At 45.2% G+C, this 21,125-nt stretch overlaps 1 protein-coding gene across 3 annotated transcripts in view; it reads right to left on the bottom strand.

The window, feature by feature from the left end:
• The window catches only part of ARAP2 (ArfGAP with RhoGAP domain, ankyrin repeat and PH domain 2), a 1,740,202-nt gene that overhangs the window by 1,614,377 nt on the left and 104,700 nt on the right, over positions 1-21,125 (bottom strand). For all 3 annotated transcript variants that reach the window (XM_069631830.1, XM_069631832.1, XM_069631831.1), the window contains one exon: positions 3,367-3,434. In XM_069631830.1, coding sequence (XP_069487931.1) covers positions 3,367-3,434 — 68 coding nt within the window. The remainder of the gene's footprint in view (positions 1-3,366; positions 3,435-21,125) is intronic.

Genomic DNA, 21,125 nt, shown 5'->3' with positions numbered 1-21,125 from the left:
AACGATGAGTGTGATGGAGGTACAAGACGTCATGATGAATGAAAGCATCAGCACAAGAGCTCGGCACACAATAGAGGTCTCAACTGTTGGTTACGGGCTTAAAGACACTAACAATCACTTCAGCTACAACACACTCATTACAACCTTTCTTAAAGATAGCTCATTAATGCTGTGTAAAACCTGCATGGTGTGCCAGTGCTTATTTGAATGTCTTTAGTGCCTCTTTGAATGCTGCTGTTGCAAAAAGGAATTGTATTAAGGAAGGTGAGCAAATACATTCAGATGATGCCCTGCAGCATCATACACTGGGGCATTATGATAATATTTTCTGAGACTAATAAAATAGACTGGTCCTGTGAGAATAAATGAAATGCAAGAAGAGAAATATTATTGTACCCTATGTTGGGATAAAATGAGTATATACCATCCCCCTAAGCGCTTTCAGGTGAGGCCAATCTCCTACGAGATAGTGTAGTGTATAAAGTGGCAGAGAACTGCACTACAGTACGAAAGCAATATTGGGCGAACAGCAGATGCATGGCATTAGGAGACACATAGATAGAAACGCAATTTTGTAGTTATCACAAAAACACAGGCTTGTGTGACTGCGCTGCACCAGCCGAGCTCCATGGAAAGTTTTCACTAAGCCCAACACCCTCACTGCAGACCAAATGCACACCACCAGTTCCCACAGAAGTCCACTTCCTCATGTCCCTTTACTGTTGCAATCATTTAGTATCGTTCAGAGGAATATGCCCTGCAATAGCGTGAGACACCACCAGGCTCAGCGCAGCATCATTCATCACCACTAAGCTGCCAGCAGGCCTCTAACCCTCACCCAGCCAGCCCAAAGTCAGCCCCACACCACTGACCCGACCCCACACCTCTGCATTCAATGATAAGCAAGTGACCCTCCTGTCCCCACACAAATCAAGTGTCCGTAAAAGATCTTAGCATCAGCAACTGTTTTTCTTCCATCATAAAATACATCCTTTGTAATATGAGGTACAGGGATGGATACATTAAAGATCAAACCCAGGGTGGAGACCTTGAGTACGGGAGGTTCTGTATCAACGGAGCTCTGAATGTGTGTGTCAGCGTGACTGCATTTTATCCTCCCTTGCCCCTGGCACCAATTCCCTAAGCCACCCAGGTGCATGCCACAGTGATATAGTAGGCAGGCTTAGCATGCTAGTTTAGAAGCAACATTGTACGTTGCAAGTGTCCTGACATTCAATCAGCCACAGAGATGAGCCCAGCTGACCCACGTGTATCCAGACTGACCGCGATTTACTAACTATTGATAGCCTGGCATCCCGTATGGAGAAGGCCCATGTATAGGGTATCACCAATCAGTGGCGCTGATTTGTACTATATGTGATGACGCCACACAGCCTTTTAAGCTCTTGTTCGTACCAGGACTAACCAGAATGCTCTCAAGCAGGAGAGACCTTTGCTGAAATGTTGTATTCTGTACAATTAAACCTTTGTTATCCTTGCAACGCTATCTCCTGGTCTAATTCCCTAGAGGGCTGTATTCGCTCTGGAGCGTGCATAAGAAGGGCCTCTCCTTCACCTATTTCAGCATTTCCTCATTTAAAACACAGCCGTTCGCAGGAGTTGCTAAATATTAACATGCTCAAATCGATTGTGTGGAAGATGTAGTGTTTCGTGGCACCGGAGCATATGCATGAATGAATATCAAGACACCTCTTTAAAGATACAGCTCCTAGAAGCTAAAATGGCCATAACGTGTTATAGGCTGGCTGCTGAAGCCGCAGTTACAAAGGCTGCTCGAATACTATTAATGAGAGCACCGACCTGTAGTTGGGGACAGATAGTTACATTCAAAATCAACTCATCACCACACTCAGCCTTTTCAGCACGTGATTTCTAAGGGATGATGAGTTCAGTAGACGAGCTTCAAGTAGTCAGCCATGAGAAGGCACGATTAGTCAGAGAAGTAATATTCAATTAAATGTTGTACCTTAAAGGCGAGCTTTGGTTACTTGTTGAATTCTTATGTCTTGCAACCTAATGAATTGATTGTAGTGGCAATAGACTCCAATGAATCTGTATATTTGTTTGTATTTGTATAGAGAGAAATGGTTTGGGTTTTAATATGTTAGAAAAGATGTGACTTTACAGATTTTAAGCTATGTGCATTTTGTGTCTCATTTATATAAAAGTTCCATATGAGATGCTCTTATATTTTAAAATAAATGCATGTATATGTATCGTTACATGTGTAAATGTAGATAAATACAAGATGATTATTGTACTGACTGAGTGATGAACAACTCCATGCATATGTTGTGTTAACATATACATAAAGAAAGATGGAGGGTTAACAATCAATACTCAACCTCTCCAGCACCTGTTCAAATAGGGTTTCCAGTTAAAATATAAATCAACTAATACAATGGGGTAATCATTATTGACTTCAATAAATGTAGAGTGAAATAGGGTTGAACCTTCGAGGGTGTAATAGTATAATTATAGGGAAAGTATAAGGCTGTGGTAGAGGTTTTGCATGTGACTGAAGAGTAGGGCCATGGTTGGCGGGTGGGGGTTAGTAAAATACTGGGAGGTATAATATGTAGCACTCTGTAGCTGATGTGTGTTGAGGTGCGTAACATTGCATTTATGTATTATGCTGTATTTAGAAGATGTTTTTGCCATAATCATTTTTTATTAGATAAAATTGTAAAATATATTATTTGGGCAAGATATTTGATAACTACATATTAGAGGTTGTTATTAACACATCAGATATGCCATTTAGCTCACTAACATATACAGCTATGCTGTGATTACATATATTTAACTTGAGTCATCAATTCTGTCTACACTTGCCAGTTCTCTTCGTATGCTTCAGCCAAAAGAACAACATGCTAGCAACACATCATGGGTAATTCCTATAGGATCTCTGGCTGTAAATGTAAATAGTTTATACAACAATCACAGGGTTGTTAACTTGTATATTTTTGATGAATCAAAGCACACTATGAGAACAAATCTCACATACTGTTTTCTGCACCCATTCCCTGTTCATTTCCACTTCACAGTTGTTCCCCCTTCCTCCAAGTCTCCTGTATCTTTCTTCTCTTACCTGATCTATTAAATATTTGTTGTCACTCATGTGTTAGTGGTGAAATCCTGGATGGCTGTAAAGATGGTTTTCCCATACAATATAGGGTTTCATTTCTAAATATGGACACCACTCTGGCTGTGCTAAATCTGTGTTATCAGTTCAGTACATGGGAAGAATTAAAAAGGAATAACCACAACTTTCTTTTTCAATTTAGTGTGTAATTCAACACATCAAACATATGTATAAATGAAGAAGTCTGAAATTCAACTCACGGATTTGAGTGGTAAGGTTTTCAACACTCTGGCGATTTGATACTCCAACACTTCTTTCTTGAAAAGAGCTTAAAGGAAAAAAATGCATGTTATGACAGTGAGTTCATATTGTGACCATCATTAAGCTATAAATGACCTATAGGTAAAAGATACAAAACATCAAAGTTTTTAAAATATTTCCTGGAGCCTGTCTGGGAAAAGGCACTTGTGGAAGAAAGAAAGACGTATTCAAACACAGATCCATGTAAAGACAAAAAAGACATGAGGATTTCACTTAACACATTTCAGACAAAGTAGCAGGACATGAATTTGGAAAAACATGTATGGGTACATAGGTTAATGATAAGAAAATAAAGCCATTGCCGTAGTTTGGTGCCATACATTTCATCAAGCATTAAAAGTGACAGGTGACGCACGCCTTTCTATGTCCCCGAACATCTTACATTTGATTGCACCACTATACATTTAATTGCCCCCAACATTTTTATATAAATTTGATATAAAATTGATAAGAGCCCCAAAATGTTTCAATATGAATTTGAGAAGAATCCCAACAATGTGTATATACATTTGTTAAGAACCACCCAAAAAAGTTAATATATTTAATATAAAATCGATAACCCTGCTGTAGTGTATGGATAGATAATGTAATGAACCCCTATACATTTGATTGCACCCACACAATAAATCACAGAAAAAGCAATGGATGGAAGGGGTACATAGCTGCACATTATCAGGTCTACATTTTATATAAACCTGATAAGACCATGTGGCAGTGTATAAATCGAGTTATAGTTGAACCCCAACGAAGTTAAATGCAACCAGAAAAATTAAATCAAAAATAAAGCAATGGATGGAGGGGGTAAATAGCGGCAGTATATTCGGTTTATATTTCATATAAAATGGATAAGAACCCAGATGTAGGGTATAGATACACATGTAGTTTAACCATATTAAAATGAGCTTGCTTTAACCAACCCACACCATCGAACTTTATAAGTGCCTTTCTCATGCCTACACAAAATCCCAGACTGATGGCTTTGTCAATGCTTGTTCTATAATGAATTGCACTGTCATTTTAAAACTGACATCTTGAACCATGTTTACGTTTAGTCAAATCCTCACCATCAGACTTTATATACCAAGTGCCTTTCCCATACCTTCACAAAAGCCAAAACTGTTCGCTTTGTCAATGCTTGATCTGTAATGAATTGTACTGTCATTTTAATATCGATATCTTGAACCAAGTTTAAACTGAGCCAAACCCTCACCATCAAACTTTATAAGCAGGGGCGTTGCTAGGGGGGGGGCTAAGGGGGCTATAGCCCCTGATCTTTTGGTTGTAGCCCCGGATAGAATGTCAGGAGCTACAGCCAAAAGACTTGCTAGCCCCCAGTCCCAACAGTTCCGACATCAGCGTAGCCCCGGGTCTATTCCAGACCTAGCAACTCCCCTGTTTATAAGCAACATACCTTCCCCATGCCTACACAAAAGCTATTGGCTTTGTCACTACTTGTTCTTTGATGTATTACACTTGCATTTTAACACAGATATCTTGAACCAAGTTTGCACTGAAGCCACTCTAGGCATATGTTTAAATCACAGTCGTTGCATTCTATGCACGTGTGGGCCCTGTTAAGAATTGTTAAAATTACACACGAATTACAAGCCAACAGTTGTTCTCCGTATGTAGACATTTCATGGTTTGTAAAGTCCCTGGTGATGTGGGGCATGAAGCGAGACCCAAATTAAAGTGTCACAAGCATACAGTGATGAGACGGTGCGTGGGTCATGTCAGTCTCGGCTGGCTCTCCAAGCTGAATGGGGAAAGAATTTAAACGAGATGTAGGCGTTATATGATGCTCCCCACTGCAGTATATTATTTCAAAGCATATTTGCCAGTTTTTGAAAGGCTGAACCATTTGGTTGGTGTGGGTCAGTTTAGGACAACATTGCAGAGATATCCGAGATGTCATGATGCCAGACACCAACTGTGGCTTTGCAATGTTTATTGTAAGTTGGATAAATAAAACAGGACGTACACATCTGTAATATGTCACCCCTACTCTGTAGCTTGGTAGCTCCCAGGGGCTCGTGGCAGTAACCACGTGATTGTAATCAATAAAAAGAATGAGCGGGCCTCCCGCTCGTCAGTCTCCAGAGTACCCGACCATGGTGTGCTGTGTCCCTATTGTGCAGCACCATGCTGGTGCTGCGCAGCTGGCAGAGGGCCTGCCCTGCAGGGCCCTACACCATGGCAGTGCCCCTGCTGGGCAACGCTGTCCCTCATGGCTGTCAGTCATGTATGTAGAGCCCCTGCTGGGAAACTCTACCTTCCGAAGCTGGTGCCCTGCCGGGCAATGCCAGCGTCATCTGGCATTGTAAGCCTGGGTGCCCCCAGGCCAGGGAGGAGCCTGCGTGCTAACCAGCTGACCTGGTGCCCCTGGTCCTGAGCTGTCTGCTGAGGGCCCCCAGCCTTGAGTCCATGTCGGGTGATTCCGACATAAGCAGGGTGATCCCTGCCCATAATTCTGCTCTGTGACCGCAGCCCATGTGCCTGCTGGGCGCGTCCAGCATGTCGGCTCGGTGCCACCAGCTTTGGTCTGCCTGGCCTGGGTGCCTCCAAGCCAGGACATAACAATAGCTGGGCTCTGCTCTATCTCCCGCCGCCTGGTGCATCGTGCCCTGCTACTTGGGGGCCTTTCACAGGACGCAGTGGCCAGGGTATTACTGCATAAGTGAAGCCAGATAGTATCAAGCACTCTCAAAACACAGCTGATGCCATGGGTTGTGGGTTTGTGACAGATTAGCAAGAGACTGCAGAATTGCAAACCCCCTAATGGATATGTGGGCTAAGCTGATAAGATTGGGGAGGGGGAGCTGATCCTTTTAAACAGGGCCCAGGCTTAGGCTTTGAGTGTGATGAAGTGACTCTTGAAGGAGCATGTGGCAAGACTTGGCTGGGAGCTATACATGAGGTATGATTGGAACCTTTGAGGCTTGAGACTTTGCCTGGAACAGAGGACAGGACTCCTGCAGAGCATGTGTGATATAAGGCCCTCTGCAGGCCTGCGCTGTGTAACTGGATTGATGGTCGGCAGGCTTCAAACCCTTTATTAACATTAAGGTAAGTGAATATTTCATTTCAAATTAAGCACGTGTACGGACTGTCTGAGTTGCCTGTGTGTCACTGTGTTGTGTGGGTTTGTATTTTTGTTCAGGTCTCGCTCTTATTATAACAAATGTAGCAACAGTGTTTAGGCTCAGGGGCCAGATAAGAAGCTTTGGGCTTACCGATTTTGAAGTTTGTGTGTGGAGGAGGCCTTGCCAGCTTTCCACAGGGTGTGAGCTAACTGTGTAACTGTATTTTAAACACATGCTAATAGCCAGAATCTCATTTTCTGGGTAGGCCGTTTGCTAATGGATTGGAGTTATTTTGAATGCATTGCTCTTATTACAAGGAGATTGGAGACCTACAGATGTGAAGCTTCATGTTTGAGCAGGCTTATCAACTTTCAGGTGGTGTGAGCTAGCTATAAAATATTCAGATTGTATCACTCTATTTAAACACATGCTAATGGGGTATTCTTTGGAAAATAGCCAAAATGTAATTTCTTTTTGTGGCGGGTCCTATTTCAGTGGTTAGTGACCAATATTGAAGGCCTATATTTTATTGCGACATTGGGGAGCAATATGTTTTTTTTTAATCAAGGGCAAATGGAATTGGTGTTCCTATGACTGCTGGAAAGGCCTCAGGGACAGGGCCTGCTTTGCATCATGGGAATGTTTCATCAAGATGGCTTCGAGCTTTCACCCCTGAGCTATCCATAAATCCGAGGGGCAGCAGGAACGATGGAGTAAGCTGTTTTGGTTTAACAAGAGGACATGTATTTTTGCCCTCACATTTAACAGGTCAGAGGACCCGTATTATGGGGGCTGGCCTGCAATAGTGGAATGCTACAGGGTGTGGCCTTGCTTCAGCACATGGCCATGGAGTTGAGGCCCGGCCAGCACTGCGGGATGTCTTGGTGGAAAGCGCATTTGCTTTAAACGTGCAACTCTCTTTTGAAGGTCTGGGAATGGGGCCGCTTGTAATATCCACTCCTTCATGCTGCCTCCAGCCGGTTTGAGGTTGAAACATTACTGTGTTCAACTATCTCAGGCCAGACTGGATTTGAAGCGTGAACTGGGGTGCAAAGAGATACCTGTCCGCTCTTCCAGAATACAAAGGTTTCATCCCCAGGTACAAAATCATGATGTTATCGAATGGGGGCAATGTCTAGACGGGTGCATTTGAGCATAAATATTTTTTTTAAAACAAGCATCTAGTTGAGGGGTTGGGGGTGTTATATCTATGATTTATACTGCTGTACCTGGGATTTCAAGCTGTGTTGATTAGCGATGATGAGGATACTGCTATAGCATCTAACAGCTGTGATTGGTAAAACACAATCTACCCAATCTAAACTGTTACCGAATGCAGAAAATGTAACATTTGTTACTTGTGAAGCTGAAACTATTACAGATGGTATTCTTAATGTATTGATGAACCCATCCGTCATTGCAAACAGAGCCCAGGGCAATCCTTCACCAGTGCATATAAGGGCTATTCAACAGTTTGAACTGTACCACTCTCAATATGAAGAAATCAGTTAATCAGAGGATGAGGGTGTTGAGGATGTGCTTGTGGGGGCATCCGCTAGACCTATCAATGTATTCCGAAAGTGACACATTCGTTCAGACTTCAAAAGAATGTGCCACCTTCACAATAGCTCTTAAGTACCGAAAAGGTTGTTAACCTTTTTAACGTCCTTTTCGGTACTTAACACCTTGATGAGAATATGGACCTCAGTATAAGCACATTTTGATAGGACCTCAATGATGGCTAGAATATAGCAGAAGCCATCATTATCCTCCCGGAACTGGCTCAAATCTGTGATGTCAGCCTGCCACTGTTGATTGATATCAGCTACCAAGGTCATTCATTATTTAAATATATTTTGGGGCCTGCATATGTACTGCGTAGAACTCCTGACCCACAAGCCACATCTTGACAGCGCCCCTTGACACATTCTCACCATCAGTTCACAGTTTACGATTCCAGCTTTCATCATCTCCAGAACTACCAACACCTGCTTCATTGTAATATATTTTGGACAGCTTTACGCGGGTCATGTGCACCTCATACACTCTGGACATAAAGACATTACTAGGTCATATGAACAACAGATTGTTATTAACATTTCCACCCTTAGATTAATATTTATATTTTATTCACAGTGAATATTTGGGGTTATCAAATGTACAGTGGTCAACAGGGCAACGAGTTCTGCAGTATACACAATTGCCTGATACACACATTCGTGTTCAAGGTGTCGATAAGCAAACATGCACAGTATAGATGTGGCTGAAAGAAATTCATAGAGTTCCCAAAAAAACAGCCCATTTCCTTTAATGGCCAGAAATATATGTTGCCTGTTCAATGAAGGTCCCACAGGTGACCTTAAATCCTCAGCAAACCCTTTGTGGTGCATTTGCCAGTTAGCGGGTAGCTGCTGTTGGAACACATGTTCATGATACATAGATCATTGCTACTGTGGGATGTTTTTACCCATGCATCCAAGCCCTACCTCAAAAACTGTGCAGTACTGGCATTGAAAACATCATGATGGCCAGAGCTTCCCAGAAAATGCCCAGGGAAGTGCATGAAGAATAGGTTGCCACCTATTTTGCCGATGTTATGGGCACAGAAGGGCACTGCCTAAAACCACCATTGGACTACCCACACAGTAGTCTGAAACCATTGGGAATGGCAATGCTGACTGCCAAAAGCAACCTAGAATTGTGGGGAATTCATTTTCTTAAATCCCAAAAAGGGGTGCAGTACCAGTACTCACCACTATCAGAAAGCCGGCATTTTAAAACCACCAGATTTTGTTTAAAACTGAATAAATGAACCCAAGGCAAGCCAAAGAAAGACTTACTGAGAGGTGGATACAATCTAAAGTTATATTCTGAAGTGACTTGAAGGTTTATAACTAGACTGGCTGAGCTGTGGATTTCAGCAGTTTAAGTAAATTTGGACTGAAAGACACTAAAAACCTAAATGTTTAAAGGAAATGAGTGACCTACTTTTGAGTGTCACATAGGTTGCAATTGTTTAAATGTCATAGTCTTAAACTTAGAATCAGCATCCTAGCTGCATATGTAAAAAATTGTCTTGACTTAAACTGGGGAACAAAAGTGACATTAGCTGGGGCCTGGCTTAAGGAACTGAATTCTGCCCACCAGCTACCCCCGACAGGAGTTGAGACTTGCACAACAGCTGTGTTCCCAGGCCTATCTGCCTTTTGCTGCTCCCACCAAAAGGGATATGACACTTCCCTGATTGAATTACCTGGGCTCTGCAGGAAATTGAACAAAGCCCTGTCCTGACTCAGGCAAATGTTTTATTAGGGGGGCCGTAAAAAGTGGCTTCCTCCTGGAAGTAAAGGGGAGGAGCACTGCCTGTGAGAGCAAGCTGGCTAGGCAGAACTGGAAAAACCAGAAATTCAACCTTGTGCTGGGGGGAAACCACACCCCTGTAGCCAGAATATGGTTTTAGAAAAAGATGAATAACTCATAGAACGGACTTGTGAAAATTATTTAAATGATACCATAATTCTTGTGATTTTTCTGCCCACATTTTAAGAGGTTTTTAGAACCGGTGGCATGATCTGGGGGAAAACTAGCAGTTAAGAGGGTATTACTTAAAATGTATGCATGTTAAAAATCTGACACTTCATCAATTAATGTCCATACTCCTTGCGCACATGTGTGTAAATTTGGGGTAATGTCCGATATTGCGAAACCAGTTAAAAAGTGCAAATGTCGCCATTTCTGAATGGAAGCTCCCAGGAAGAGCAGATTTGGACAGGGTATACCTCCTGTGATATGTGATGGGTGCATGTAATTTTAAACAAATGTGTACCTGTGCAAATATGTTTTTTGAGCAAATATAGATTGTGTGTAAAGTTGACAGGGGTGGGTTCTCTGTACCATAAACAGACCTCATCATGATGACACTTCATTTCATTCCCCCAATCAAGGGAAAGAGGATGAAGTGGCCAATGACAAGTGGAGAGGGGTAGAGCCTAGTGATGCTGCACACACACACATTTTCAAAACACATAAAAGCAGACAGTCAGGACAGATAGGGACATTCAATTCCATTTGCTGCAACGCGCTCTGCCGGACCATACCACATCCAGAGATCCAGACTTCAAATCTATCAATCTCCAGAATCCAGAGAGGCTAGAGAGAGAGCAGAGCTGACCCTGACCACTGTTAGCAGAACCAGAGAGCTGACCCTGATCACTGTGAAGTGCAGAGACCAGACCAGAGTCCAGTCTAAAACCTGACCAGATCCGTGGCGAGGCCCATTTAATTCAAGAATATAGTGTGAGTACCTAGCAGAACTGTGCAGAACCAATCTCTTAGTTAAAATAATCTAATCCAAGCTATTTTAATCTACGTAGAACTGCCTCCTAACTGTCACCTGTCATTTTCTAGTTGCTAGCTGTCACTTGTGTTTCTGAACTTTAAAATTTCAAATCTGAAAAACGACCTTTATTTAATCGCTCATATCTCCGTGTAGTTCCTCTGTAATCGCGAAAAACGCACTCGCGAATTTGCCGCGATTTGAAAATTTCTTAACGTGTGAAAACAGCAGTTTTCTTGCTTTCAGTTGCCAAAAATTCTTTTAACCTGCTGGTTACTCCTAGATCCTTGATAAAGTGAGCCTGGACTACTATTAACTTGATTTCACTCACCCTGAACCTCCTAGAGGGAATTAAAAGCATTTTAGCATATTTTTCACTTCATTACCAGCACATATAAAAGCATTTTGGGCCTGTGTTTCCAACTTCTGTAGTGTAAGCTTGCTGGGTGAACTGAATTACATTTGATTGCATTTCTGAGAACTGTGTGCTTTCCTTCCATTTCCTTGCATTGCATAAAAGGGGGGAGGGGATTGCCAGAGAAAAGTGATTGCATTGTTTTGTTGAAATCATATTGAGTATTTTCTGTATTGCATTTTTCATTCAACATTACATCCATCTGAACTTATATAAAGCATTCTCTACCACCTTATTCTTCTGTTCCTATAAAGAAGTGTGCTAGTGCCAGACTATCCATTATTGATTACTGCTCAGATTCAGTGTGATATTCAATTATTAAATTATTATAAAGTGTGATATATATATCTATTGTTTAAATTATCAAATAAACCTTTTAACTTGCAAAACAGAACTACTTCTTGGCTCAGTGGGGTCAGGGGGATTCCAAGGGAGGGGTGGTCATCCAGAACGCATGAACTGGACATAAAGATATATCAATAAGGGTTTCCATTCAGTATCCCAGACTAGGCATTGACTTAGCTGTAGTGTTGAATTGAATCCTCTTACAAATTGGGGGCTCGAGCGGGACGTTTGGGTTAGATCTACAATTTGTGCAGATTAATACAGCGTGCCAGCTGACCAGATACACATATCCGGTCGGATCACCACGCTGTGTTACGCTGTAAAGCACTCCTCAAAGGAACGCTCTAAGGAAAAGGTCTGTTTTGCAAAAATAAAATACAAACTTCTGTAAGTCAGGAAGGAACTCAAATTCCAGAATGACGACCTTAGTAGACATGAAAATAGCCAGAGAGCACTTCTTACATAAGTTATTTGTGAGAGGTTAGTGGACTCACCAGGACCGCATGGTCTGGTTGCAGGCCATCACGCAACAGGTCACGGAAACAGGGTCAGATAAATGGAGAGATCAGGGTCCCTTACATGTGGCCCTGAGTGAACTATACATGGCTCCTAAAGCTAAGGATGAACAAGACAAGATGGTTAGGATAGCGGCATACCTGTACCTATATATGGGAGACATGCAGGATAAATGTACTGAAAGCCAAGATCTGGCGAATAAGCGACAGATGGCGTTAGAGAAGGTCCAATCTGACCTGGTCTCTTCTGAGCAGAGGCTGCAGGGGAGCCAGGAGTCAGAAAATGAGAGTAGACAGCACATCATTAAAATAAAGAGGGATATGGACATCCTGCAACAGGAAAAGGCTGACCAGGATACCAGATTTCTGGCCCTGCAGAAGGAGTACCAAGAAGTTTTGGACTCCCTACTGCAGAGCCAGAAAAAGCTGGAGCAACAGTTAGACTTCAATAGGGCATGTGCTCAGCAGGTAGTCACCCTGCAAAGCCACCTAGATAGGGTGAAGGCAGAGAGCAATAAACTGATTTTGAAAGACCTGGATACCCAGGCAGAGTTTGACCAGGAGCGCCAGAAAGCTGGTGCCTTCCAAAGGCAAAGGGACGACCTGGCGGCACAGATGCAGGCTCTTAGTCAGGAAAGGGATACCTTAGGCCAGGAAGTCTGCCACTTAAAAAGGAAAATGGAAGAAAATCACCTGGCCCTCCAGGGACTGGGTGACCTCCAAAAAGAACACCATAACTTGTTAGAGCACACCAGGAAGGTGGAGGATGCTCTGGCAAGAAAGGAGCAGCCCAATAGGGACACAGCTCAGGAGGTAACCCTCCTGCAGCAAAGACTGGCCCAGTGCTCCAGGACCAATCAGGAAACGCAGAGAGAGAATGAGGCTCTCTGCCAGCACAATGATAGGCTCCAACAACAGGTAGCGATGCAGGAGAGACTGATAGAGTCTAGTAAGGCCTTAACTGAGGAACTGGAGGCGCAGGCTCTTGCATTGCAACAGGGAGCAGGGGCGGATAGAGATGAGGTTCGCTGGGAAAGAGAAACTCCTGAGCATAACCCCAGGAGCCCTAGTACCAGAGGCCTATATTTCTCTCAGTCCCTGGACTCTGCCACCCCCATGTCCCCTGGCACACATGAGCACAGGGCCACAGGGATGGCAGATTACTATCCAGCCAGAGGCATGGGGCTCATAGGCCAGTACCACCCAGGAATGGAGGGGCGGGCATCCGGGCATGGGCACCCAAGCACAGTGCAATTTGATGGGGAACCCCAGGTGAGTAGGCCCATTAAGGGCATCCTGAAAACCTCTGCCCAGTTAGGTCAGTGGGGGGGTACCCATCAAATCCTGGCAGCAAGGAGGGATCTGAAGACTCCTCTGAGCGGTACAGGACACAGGAGACCAGGTCCCCACATTCTGCCAGCCATTCCCAGGCTCGCAGAATCCGGGAAAACCTGGAAGAACAGACGGGAACCTCTGGGAGCAGTGCCTCTGAGTCAGAAGATGAATGGACCAGGGTTACCCGAACCAAAAAGGCCAATAAGGCAAAAAGGGCCTTGCTTAAGGACCCATTGAAGTAAATAATGGCAATAAGGAGTGTTATCACGCCTAATCATAAGAACGCCAAGTATTCCGTATGGGAACACTTGGAGCTCTATGAGCAAATGATGGAGACTTTCCATTTGAAGGACAGCAGTAGCTGCATCCAGTACGTCAAATGGACATTCTCACCAGAATACTCCAGTTTCTTTGCGGGGCTGGAGGACCAAAATCATTTAAGATGGTCCACCTATAAGGCGGCCATCTTGAAACATTTTTCTGTTCACAGAAATCCTCAAGAGGCTCGCAAGGCACCTAATAATGCTAGGCCCAGAAGGTCCTCGGGCCAGTCACAGACAGGGACCAGGGAGGCAGCCCCACAAATGGGGTCCCTCGCTCTCCTGACTATGTAAGTCCCCGTTACAAGGGAAACAGACCCATCCTGGGTTATGTGTGGACTCCTCCAGCCCAAGGGGGGGGATCCAGCCAAGCACCTAACCCAGGGATCTTCCCTCCTAACTTCCCACCGGAGGGCAGAAATTCTCCAAATCCTGGGCAGAACTTTTTCCCCAGGTATCCACCCAACTTCCAACCCCAAAATCCTCCACCCTTCTTTCCCCAATTCCCTGAGCCCAGACAACCGAATCCGGGAGAGGGGAGGCCAAGGGTGGAGGGGTATCAAAATCTTCCCAACCAGGGGTACTACCAAAGAAGGGATAGCTACCCTTCCCAGGATCAGCCCAGGGGAGAAAACAGGGCCCCGTATCAGCCTGAGCGGGTTTCCCAGTTAGAGCGCCAGGTCCAAAATATGGCACGGGATCTGGGTCACATACTGAGGGCTCAACAGAACCCTCAGATGAGCGTGCCACCGCAGAATGCCACAAACTCTGGACCTGGTGCTCCAGAACAATGACGGGGCAGCACCCCGATAACTCACCGGTTCCCAGGGAGGAGGCACAAAGGGAAGGGGGGTGTAAAACCTTGGAGGAAGCTTCCTTCCTCACTTGTAAACAGCCCCTGGAAACCCAGGAACTGGAAACAAAATCTCTTGCCCCTGAAAGTCTGCCTCCTAAGGAGCAGAGGGGGGGTAGGAGAAACAAAAGACCCAAACAGACTCAGTTTAAGGAGGAGGTACAGATCTCCCAATTTGAGGGAGAGGGATCCTCAGAGGATCCTGGGAAAAGGATCTTCTCCTTCAGAGAGGGGGGAACTCCTCCCAAAGAAAAATGGGTTCCAAGGGATTCCAACCCAGACTGGGGAGATGTGGAGACTGAGCTACCGCCGCCCACCATCTCATCCCAGAAACAACAGCAAGTAAAACCCCTGGTTCAAACCCATCCTGGTGACTGCCTCCAAAAAGGGGGGGGGGCGGCCCGGAACCGGAGCCAGGGGAACCCACAATGGCTCTGATCTCCTGTTGCCAATTTTTTCTTTCAGATTCCCAAGGCTCTCCACAGAATTCTGCCCAAATCTCTTTGCTAGCGATGTCCAAAACTAGAAAGTTAGCCCACCAGTTGTCCAAAAATGTGCATTATCTGTGCCCCCTTGAGGAGAAGGAGGGAAGATACTAGGCCCCGGTACAAGTACAGGGGCAGGGTACAATTTTGGCACTGGTGGACACGGGATCTCAAGCTACCCTTCTGTCCAGAAGGGCCTTTGATGAACTGAATGCAGGAAGGGGAGGGAATGACCAAATTTCTCTCACCTCACTTCCTGGACAACTCCAGAACTTTGACGGGAAGGAAATTCCCGTCGAGGGGACGGCAGATTTGGACATTAAAATTGGGCGACACAAGTTGAAACACCCGGTCATAGTTGTGACTCCAGAGGGCACCCCTTGTTTACTGGGGAATGACCTCCTGAGGAGGTTGTCCCCCTTAATAGATTGCGTAAACAAGGTCCTCTGGACCCAGACTAGCCGACCAATAAAATTAAAACAGAGTGTCAACCATGTTAGTTTAAACGGCACCTGCCACATGGTTGAACAAAAATCTGACCAAGTAGAATTTCACTTCCAGAATAGCCAAATTCCAGACGTGACAGTAATAGCAGTAGGACAACAGACTGGTGATGGGGGGTCCTCTCTATTTCTGAAAATCAACCTTCCTTCCAGTCTAAGGTTGTATTCCACACTGGAAGGAAACACTCTGAGATTCTACACTAATCCGCAATCAGAAACTCCCACTCCTATAGTCCAGAAAGATGTGAAATCAGCTCAGAGCCTGGCTGATATTCAGCAAATTGGAGAGCAGTTGTTCATCCCTGTTCAGTTAAATGATGGGAAGGACTCTGTTCTCGCTCAAGTGTGTGTGAACAACGGTAAAAGCTTCATCAGCGAAGCCATGTTCCGCCAACTCCCAAAAGATCCAGCAATTCCCACATTCAAACTGATAGACAAATGGGAAATGGACCTGGAAGCGCCTAATTCCAAATATCTCCTGCTGTGTATGCTCAAAATCTCCATTGGCAACAAGAGCATAGTCCACAATTGTTGGGTCGTGCGAGACGTCACTGCCGCTTTTTACTTAGGCAGTGACATTCTCAATCGCTTTGCCATTAGTTTGGACCTAATAAACTTCAAAGCTCGGTCCCGATTAGCGGATAATCCCATGGGCTTTGATGATCCAGAAAAAGCATTTAGGTCAGCTCAATTGCTACCTTATGCAGTTGAAATTCAGATCAAAGAGGAAGTCACCATCCCAGAAAGGACCCGACAATTCTCCCTGGAAGTGAAAGCTAAAATAGGACAATATTTGCAAAACCCTGATGCTTACATACATCTAAACGCTTCTCTCCAACAGCAAGGGTTGGCAGTAAACCCAACTCCATTAGTCAACATAGAACATGACACCATTCTAATAGAGGTGGATAACAGCGACTTAAAGAGTATTACTCTAGCCGCAGGCACCATTATTGGAATGGCGGTTGATGACCGTCATTTTTCCATCGATTTAGGTAATGAACTGTTAGGGCCAATCCCCAAGGACTGCTTTGACAGTGACAGTGATGACAATACAACACCAGACAGGATTTTTACCCGGCATGGGGGGAACTTCCTGGTGTACACTTCCTGCCCCTATGGTAAGGAAGATGTGACTTGTGACTTCAGGAGGGATGAGGTGATTTTCCAGGTCCATGAGGGCTGCCTGTCCCACCTGAAGCCTCCGGTCCAAATCAGCACTCTGACCAGGGACTTCTCCACCCAGCTGGAGGAGGCCGCTGAAATAGCCAAACCAGAAGTCTTTCCAGGCTTCAGGCAGATGGTGGAAGAGAGAGTCAACCTAGCTGATGCCTGTGTGACTCTGGAACAAAAGCAAAAGTTGAAACAAGTTTTCTTTGATTTCCAAGATCTCTTTGCGGTAGACTCGTATGACTGTGGTCGCACTGACATCCACACAACAACAATCCCCACAGACCCTGGCATGACTCCTGTGTTTGTGAAGCAATATCGCTTGCCTCTCGCATCCATGGAGTCCCTTACTGAAATAATTAAGAACCTTGAGTCCCGGGTAATAATCCGTCCAGTCCACAGCACCTTCAATAATCCGGTGCTGGGAATATTGAAGCCAAGCGGCCAGTGGAGACTCTGCGCCGACCTCAGGGAGCTCAACAAACGGGTCCATACTTCCCGATGGCCTCTTCCCTACATTGACCAAGGGCTGGCCCAGATTCAGGGGTCACAGGTATTCACTGCAATAGACCTGACCAATGGATACTGGACCGTGCCTGTCAGTAGGGAGGACCAATACAAGCTGGCTTTTACCTTTGGGGGCCAGCAATACACATGGACCCGGACTCCCTTCGGATACCTCAACTCCGGCAATGAATTCAACATTTTCCTACATAAGGCCATGCCCGACCTGGGTGCGAGGGGTAACCTGGCTTATGTAGATGATGTCCTCATCAAAAGTTCATCTGTGGAGGAACACATAGCGGAGATCCGTTATGTTCTGACCCAGTTGAGGGCCGCAGGAGCAAAACTTTCCTTTCAGAAAGCACAGTGGTGTAGAACCTGTGTTAATTTCTTGGGGCATGAGATTACTCCTCAGGGTCTCTGTCCCCAGGAAAAGAAAGTGGAAGCACTCCGAAAATTTAAAGACCCCACAACTCTGCGGGAACTAAGGAGCCTCCTTGGACTGACTAATTACAGCAGAAAGTTCATTGAGGGCTACGCAGAGATCACCAGACCCCTGATTCATCTCCTGAAGGGGGGGGTCAAGTGGGAATGGGGTCCAGAACAATCCGAGGCAGTAAGACAACTCAAAAGAAGCCTCTCACAAGCGCCCTGCCTAGCTTACCCTGTCAGAAACAAGGAGTTCTTCCTGGAGACGGGGTTCTCTAATACGTGCTTGACGGCAGTATTATACCAAAAGCATGACAAGGTCAATAAAGTAATCTCCTATGCGAGCAAAACTTTATCCTCTGTGGAGGAAAAATTCAACGATTGTGAGAAGGCACTCCTGGCAACGGTGTGGGCATTGAAGAATTACCGCCCGTTTATCCAGGGGGAACACATCATAGCGGAGACTCCACACCAGCCTCTGCAATATCTCCAAAGTGACAGAATCCGGGCCGGAAATGTGAGTAATTCCCGAATTACTTCCTGGATTCTATCAATGCAAGGCTTTCCTGTGGAGGTCAGATATGGCCAAAACAAGAAGAGTCCACTCGCGCAAGGTCTGGCTGACTTGCATGATTTTGCCAGAGAAAACTGTCTCGAGGACGAAAGTCTAAAAATCAAGGATAACACGGAGGCATACCTTAATTCCCCACACAAAGTCTTTGAAGAGGACAAGTGTGAGGGAATGCCCACTGTCTATGTGGATGGATGCTCTTACCATGTTGACAACAACGGGGAGAAAGAACTGGTGGCCGGCGTAGGGAATGTATGGGTGAATGAGTCCCCAGAACCCTCCGCTGGATACAAAATTGGTCCCCGAAGTAGTCAGGTGGCAGAATTGATGGCTGTGCATCAGGCCATCCTCACTGCTGTCCAGCATCAACTCCACGAACTGGTCATAATCACAGATTCGGATTATGTACGGAACGGGTTCGTGGAGCACCTGGTTAATTGGAAAACCAGAGGCATGTTATGTGCTTACAACAAACCCTTGAAACATGGGAAGTTGATTCAAAACATTGATGATCTGGTCACCTCGAATGAGATGACCATCAATTGGAAAAAGATCAAGGGTCATTCCAAAGTAGAGGGACCAGACAAAACTGGAAATGACTTAGCTGATCAGCTGGCCAAAACCGGGGCCATCCAAGGGGATCTAATTGAGATTGAGTCCCTGTTGGGGGAAATCCAGGTCATTGCTATCACTAGGTCCCAGACAAATTCTCACAACGACCTTTCAATTGCACAATGGAGTAAGGAGACCCCTGATGCTGATTTGATTACAGCTCAGAAGGGGGATCCAATTATTGGTAAGTTTTACCCACACCTTGAGTACCCTGAGAACTTTCCCCTGACGGATACCGATTACACTGGGAAAGAGGACCTAAGAGTGTTGATGAAATTTCCAAAAATGTTCCGAATCCAAGACGGTTTGCTGGTAAGGAAATCCAAAGCTGGCCACGATCAGTGGGTGGTTCCTACCTCATTCCGAAGCCTGATGTTAAGTCACGCCCATGATGCGGCCACCGCCGGTCATAGGGGGTTTCACACAACACTGGAGATCTTAAGAGAGGTTGCATACTGGCCACACATGGGGCAGGACCTCGACCAATACTTGAAGGGGTGTCTTGTGTGTGCACAATTTCAGCCATCATCCCTCACACACCGTGCGCCTCTCCAAAAGAGGGGGATGACCCTGCCATGGTCAGATTTACAAATCGACTTTGTAGGCCCCGCGATTCGCTCTGCTAGGGGGAATAAGTGCATGTTGACTGTGACATGCTTGTTTACCAAGTGGGTGGAATGTCTCCCAGCCCCAAATTGCAAGGCAGAAACCGCAGCTGCCCTGATGATTAACCACATCTTTTCCCGTTTCGGTCTACCTCAAAGGATTGAGTCAGACATGGGTAGCCACTTCACCAGTGAAGTAATGACAAAGATGTGGGAGATACTGGGGGTCAAAAGGAAGTTGCATATTGCTTACAGGCCACCTTCTTCTGGGGCAGTAGAGAGATATAACCGAACCATTGTGAGCATATTAAAGAAGTTTGTGGCAGATTCTGGGCCAAGTTGGGATATCCGATTACCTCTGGTCCTAATGGCCATCAGATCTACCCCTTCATCTGCAACCAAAATGTCACCATTTGAGTTGATGACTGGGTGCAAGATGGTGCTTCCTCAGCATTTGCTCTACAGGACCCAAGAGCAGACACTGATAAATGCCTCCACAACACATGAGTATGTGGAGAATTTAAGGAAACACCTTCAACATGCTTTTGCTTATGCTCAGCGGAATCTAGAAAGATCAGCTGATAGCATGAAGACCCACTATGACCTGAAGACTTCCAGGAAGGAATATCAGGTGGGGGACCGGGTCTATCTATACAATTTCCAAAGGAACCAGGCCAAACAGCGAAAATTTTTGCCTACATGGAAGGGACCCTTTGAGATTATAGACAAAATCTCCCCTGTGGCCTACAGGATCCGCATCCCCAAAGGCGGTTTGGCAGAGGGGGAAGACAAGTGGGTCCACATAAACCAGTTGAAGTGTTGCCATCCCCAGGCACACTCTGCAACAACTGGAGGAATCCTCTGGAATCCTAGAGGGTACTGTCTCAGATTAATTCAGTTCTAACTTAAAATATCATACATATCGCCTATCAAATTCTGAGTTTCTCAATGTGGGTGTTTTTGTTTTTGAATACAAAAAGAAATGTGCATGTTCATATGTTTTGACTATAAACTTATATGCCACCCCAATATATCAATGGTGGGGGAGAAATGTCCATGAATAGGTATTGCTGCTCTTCCTTTGTCGTCCTAGGAGAAAGAAAACCGGGAGACGGGCCAAGGAGGACGATCCGGAGACCGGGAGCAGAGACGCGGGGGGCCCAGGGTACCGCCCAATATTCCCATCAGGACCGGCGAGGAGACCCGATCGATCAGTACCGGATGGAGGAAAAGATGCTGAACTGTGCCATCTATTGGAAGAAGATGAGGAAACATCCCAGGTCTTGCGAGTCCCATTAGTGAAATAGAATGGCCATCGCAAGAGGGGGGCTTGTGGGATGTTTTTACCCATGCATCCAAGCCCTACCTCAAAAACTGTGCAGTACTGGCATTGAAAACATCATGATGGCCAGAAGTTCCCAGAAAATGCCCAGGGAAGTGCATGAAGAATAGGCTGCCACCCATTTTGCCGATGTTATGGGCACAGAAGGGCACTGCCTAAAACCACCATTGGACTACCCACACAGTAGTCTGAAACCATTGGGAATGGCAATGCTGACTGCCAAAAGCAACCTAGAATTGTGGGGAATTCATTTTCTTAAATCCTAAAAAGGGGTG

Source organism: Ambystoma mexicanum, chromosome 6q (genome assembly GCF_040938575.1).
Source record: "Ambystoma mexicanum isolate Mex_15411 chromosome 6q, UKY_AmexF1_1, whole genome shotgun sequence".
Lineage (NCBI taxonomy): Eukaryota > Metazoa > Chordata > Amphibia > Caudata > Ambystomatidae > Ambystoma > Ambystoma mexicanum.
The sequence above is the reverse complement of the archived record's forward strand: the minus strand, read 5'-3'. Positions and strand labels throughout refer to the sequence as shown.